At 46.9% G+C, this 4926-nt stretch overlaps 1 protein-coding gene across 1 annotated transcript in view; it reads right to left on the bottom strand.

Moving 5' to 3' along the window:
- Positions 1-1573: 1573 nt before the first annotated feature.
- The window catches only part of LOC107098153 (ankyrin repeat and SOCS box protein 2-like), a 12745-nt gene continuing 9392 nt past the window's right edge, over positions 1574-4926 (bottom strand). Inside the window, exons 8-10 of the mRNA XM_015395653.1 lie at positions 2460-3036; positions 2045-2198; positions 1574-1920 (exon numbers count right to left, since the gene is read on the bottom strand). Coding sequence (XP_015251139.1) covers positions 1778-1920; positions 2045-2198; positions 2460-3036 — 874 coding nt within the window. The 3' untranslated portion in view covers positions 1574-1777. The remainder of the gene's footprint in view (positions 1921-2044; positions 2199-2459; positions 3037-4926) is intronic.

Below are 4926 nucleotides of genomic sequence, written 5' to 3'. Positions count from 1 at the left end.
TGTCTGGGTGTTTGTGTTTCTGTGTTTGTCTTCCTTTCTCCACCAGGAGGCGTCTGGTTCTGGTCCGCCTCCTCACTCACCTGCTGATGGTTTCCTCGTTAACGGAGCGTTCTTAAGCTGCTGACTGCCACTACCTCGACGCCAGAGTGTTCGCCAGTTTTGGGTACTGTAGCCAAGCTGAGTTTTGCTGACTTTAGACTAGTGAATAAAGTGAATGTGATTGGTCTTTTATCAAGGGGGCAGGATTGTTGTGGCAGAAGGATTTAAAGAACTTTCAGAAGTTTGTACTTTTTCCCACGATTCTCGCACGATTTTCCAATCGTGCGAGAATCGATTGGGCCGACTTTCAGCCTAGTCATGAGTCGTGTAGTGTACCCAGGGTTACGAGGGGCGATCAGCCTCTCACGATCACCTCCCAATCAGGAATCAAGAGGTCAGGAGAAAATCAAACATGTTTAATTTTCTCCTGACCGTCGTGGGTAAATCGCTCAGGGCACAAAGGATCCTTCTTTTTATTCTTCCTTTCAGATGAGTTCTCTCTGTAAAACTGACAGACCGTAGTAGCCTCGTTAGCTCAGCCATGTCTTTGTCCAAATACGTCGTCTCCTTTTCTTTTTAGGGCTTTCAGCACAAAATTGCCCAAATATCCAAGGCAGCGCGTTTCACTCTAGTGAGCTTCATGTTCCTCTTCTACTGGTTTGGCTTCCAGATAGACGAGTCGGAGTAGCGTCATCTCACTGCGAGCTGAGTCCCACCTGGGTTTTAGACGTACAGTGAGAGCAGGTAGATCGCATCAGAGCGTCGGCCTGAACATAAATCGTAAGCTGTGAGCTCACACTGTACGACTAAAACCTGCGGTTAGTCGTACAGTGTGAGCAGCAGCTGCGTGCAACGATTGAAGAAAATCGCAGAGTGTACGCCGGCTTTAATGAGCAAACGTTGGAGTCAGGTGTGTCAGGAAACCGGCTCTCCAGGACTGGAGTCTGTGACCACTGCTCTAAACCACTTTAGGTGGTCTAGGTGGGTCCTTTCACTGTGCCTCTGATGGATCAGGTGTCCTGGATACTTAGAAAGAGTCTCTGCGATCTAATCAGCCCTCTGCTTCCTACCGTTCCCCATTCTGAATAAAATCATTTAAAAAGCCCTGATGTGTTTCTAAAGCTTGAACAGGTCGGATAGTTTCTGCTTCAGTCTCACTCATCGTCCAGCTTGAAGCTGAACAGGTGGAGGATCCTCCTTCAGAGAGCAGAGATGAGGTCGCCTCAGTTCTGCCGCCATCATGGAGGCTTCATCTCGTCTTCAGGGAGGTGCTAATGGGAGGTCATTGACCCTCACAGATTAACGATCAGTGATCAACGCCTGCTGCCATTAAAGTCTCACACTACTGCAGTAAAAACAGTTTAATGACACTTCAAAACATGACATCATCTGTTCCGTTTCCATGACAACAGCAACTAATTAATGTCCCATTGAAACATGGCAGTGAGATCATCAGTTCAAACTGTGTTCCGACCAAGAAGAGTCCATGTTAGAGTCTGATGGAAGCCAGCACTCACTCCTCCTCCTCCTCCTCCTCCTCCTCCTCCAGTGCTGTAGTTTGGGTTGATTCTGATTCTAATCCTGTTTCCTGTGTAGTTCATCTTGGAAGTGTCCCAGATGGCGTTTCTATCGTTGTTCCAGGTGCTGAATTATCCTCTAGAAACGGAAACCATGTGAACAGATTGAGGCAGGAAGAAATCTAAATGATGCAACATCTGCAGCTCAACGGTTGTCTGGTTCAGCCTTCGTCATCCAGAGGCAAGTCTTGGTGTTTCAGGAAGCGGATCAGACCTCCAGGAAGCGGCAGCTTCTTCAGCTTTCTGTGTCCAACCAGCTGCAGAATCTGCAACCTGCAGAGGTGCAGCAGCGGCCGGGGGGGAGCTGGAACACACGAGGACTGGTTAGACTGGAAATGATCAATGTGACTGGATGATCTGGTGAACTGGAAGGTGTCTTGAGATGTGCTGTGAATTGGTGCAATGGAAATAAACTGAAGTGAAATTACCTGCTTTCTCTTTGATTCCACTCCACCCAGAGTAACTGTCCAGGTGTTCCATCAGTCTGGAGCAAAGCGTCACATGACCAACGTAGTCCAGCAGGACATCAATGATAGGCCCCGCCCATCGAGAGATACTTGGGGCAGAGATCATCTCACAGAACTGTGGAACAATCCGTCAAGTAACCAACTATTATACCAATCAGTCAATCATTTGCTGTTTTACTTACAACTGTTAGTACTGAAACCTAGAAGCAGGTGCTCAATCTGTCAACTGAACAGGTACGGTCACATGTTAAACCTTAAAATCAAACCACAGAGTTTAAAAGATCAGAATCTGCCATCTACATAATCAAAATCTAGGTGATCTCCTCCTTTATACCAAATTAACACCTGACCACCTGGTTATAATCGGTACGCTCACCTGAACGCCCGTCCGTAGAGGCACCTCTGCCAGAATTTGGTCCGAGTCGTTGTCCCAGTTTGATCGATTGGTTTTTATGGGTGGATGAGCCCGGTTACCATAAACACAGTCAAAGCAGGGGAGGGCGTGGCCTCCATGGTCAAGCAGGTACTTGAGGAGGGGAAGGTACTTCATGGAGAACATGAAGACAGCTGGGAAGGTGGTGGGGTGGGTAGGGATGCCTGCGTTGATGTCGGCGCCGTGCTCCACCAACAGCTTGACTGTCTGGATGCAGCCCATCCTGGAAGCCACCATCAGAGGTTTGAACATGTCCAGGTTCGGGTTGGCACCAGCGTTCAGCAGCATGCGAACAGCCTCTACGTTGTTGTTGATGACGGAGAAGTAGAGCGCTGTGCTGCGGCGGTCCTCGTACAGCCGCATTCTCTCCTCTGACAGTTGGGCATTGACATCAAAGCCCGCCTCGATAAGCATCTCCAGAACATCATCGCGGTTACGCTCTGCTGCCAGGTGCAGCGGGCTAATCCCAGTCCTGCGTACACGGGCCCTGCTGGTGGCTGGGATCAACATGGAGACGATTCTGGACATGAAAGACACAGTTGGGACAGTCTGATTGGACAGTAAATGAAACATCAACATACAAATGTTCAGGAAGATCTTCATCTGGAAAAAAAGGATAAAGATGTTTAGAGATGCTGATAGCAACTGTTTTCTTTGCAGGCCTTTATTGGTCAAATTCATCCAAAGTCTACATTGAACCCTGCAAACACTGTATGAGTTTTTGCCCTTTTTGGGTCGATTCTTCAGTCGTGTAAGAATTTGTTGGATCAGGCGAGTTTCCGCCTCATGGTGCGCCCTGCAGTATACAGGGGGTAACTTAGGAATAGTCAGCCTTTCACGACCACCTCCTGATCAATAATCGTAAGGTCGGGAGAAAATCAAGGATCTTTAAAATTCAATTCACCCTGGTGAGGTGTTCGTTTGCAAATCCTGCTGTTAAAGCAGAGCTATGAGCCAGTGTACCAGAACCTTGCGCACTGTGCATTTGCAAACAAAGGAGTTCTACTTCCAGATTATCGAGTTCAACCAGCGTCATCTCTCGGCGGTGAGTCCAACGTGTTGTTTTTTTGGGCCGCACAGTGTGAGAATATACATCATTAGCTGTGAACTTTTAAACCCTGTGGTTTCTTTTTACAGTTGGAGCTGTAGCTGAGTACAACGACTGAAAATATCGTACAGTGTATGCCCAGCCTTACTAAATCTATATCTACCACAAAGAGAAAGTCCTTTATTGTAGCAAAACAAGAAAATATGGCAATAGCAATTAAAGGGATCAGCTAGCAGCAGCCTCGGGGTTGTGTGATTCTTTTGCTGATCACCAATTGATTCCAGCTGGGAAGCACTGCTGTCTAAACACTCAAACTTTCCTGTCCTGGCAGTTGACTTCAGCTGTACCCTATAGAGAGGGTAGTTAAGAAATCCCTTGTCTATATGTGCCAGGGCAGTATTTCTGTGGTGATAGTGGCTCATAGGATATGGCTGCATCCTGTAACTATGGTGGGTTGCTGGTTTGAGCCCCACTCTGTCTTTGTCTGTCATTGCAACCTTGGCCATGACAATTTCCTTGCCTTGCCTGCTGTTGGAGGTCTAAGAATCCAGTAGCACTGATGTATGATGACCTTGCTTTGGTCAGTGTGCCCCAGAGCAGCTGTGGCTAAAGTGTTGCTCAACATCATCAGTGGGTGAATGACTAATGTGTGTAAAACACTTTAGGGTCCTTGGATTTGATAGAGAACTGGTATGAAGGGGGTTTAGGGCCAGTTTGTGCTGGTAATGATTAGGGTAAGGCCATAGAAAGATCGGCATGTTAGTTGAAGCGTCTCACAGCTGAGATTGCGTCAAACTGTCTGCCCCAGTCGCTCTCAGTGATCGCTAAGCTTTACGTCATGTCATGGTATTGTTAGGATTCTGTCGGATCTCAGCCAAAATCGTGTTCTGTGTGTTAAGGGCTTAATAGTTAAGACAGCAGACCTAATTATACCTGAAAGACCTGTTTATATCTTTATAACCTCAATAACTGGCTATACTAAGGCTTTACCTAAAAAAAAATCTTCTTATCTGTTTCCCCATTGTGGGACAATAAAGAGAGTTTCTATTCTATTCTATTCTATTGATCCTGTTACTCTAACCCTGTTCCTGCTGTTAAATCGAGCTCTATGTTTCTATTCCAGACTTCTCCAGACAAGCAGTGGGTTTTACTCTTTTCATTGCAAAGATAATGGTAACAAGAGTTGTAACCTCACAGGATTGAACCCCAAAGAGTAGGTCAGCTTGGCTCCTGGAAGCCTCCACAGCTCCAGGCAGACAGACACAGGCACCCCCAAGGAGTCACCACTGTTCATTATTCTGCTTTGCTCTCTATAGATATGCTGCTATAGGCTTAGACTGCTGGAGGACATAGGGACCCCTT

This window comes from Cyprinodon variegatus, unplaced genomic scaffold (assembly GCF_000732505.1).
Source record: "Cyprinodon variegatus isolate N-32 unplaced genomic scaffold, C_variegatus-1.0 Scaffold752, whole genome shotgun sequence".
Classification (NCBI taxonomy): Eukaryota; Metazoa; Chordata; class Actinopteri; order Cyprinodontiformes; family Cyprinodontidae; genus Cyprinodon; species Cyprinodon variegatus.
The sequence above is the reverse complement of the archived record's forward strand: the minus strand, read 5'-3'. Positions and strand labels throughout refer to the sequence as shown.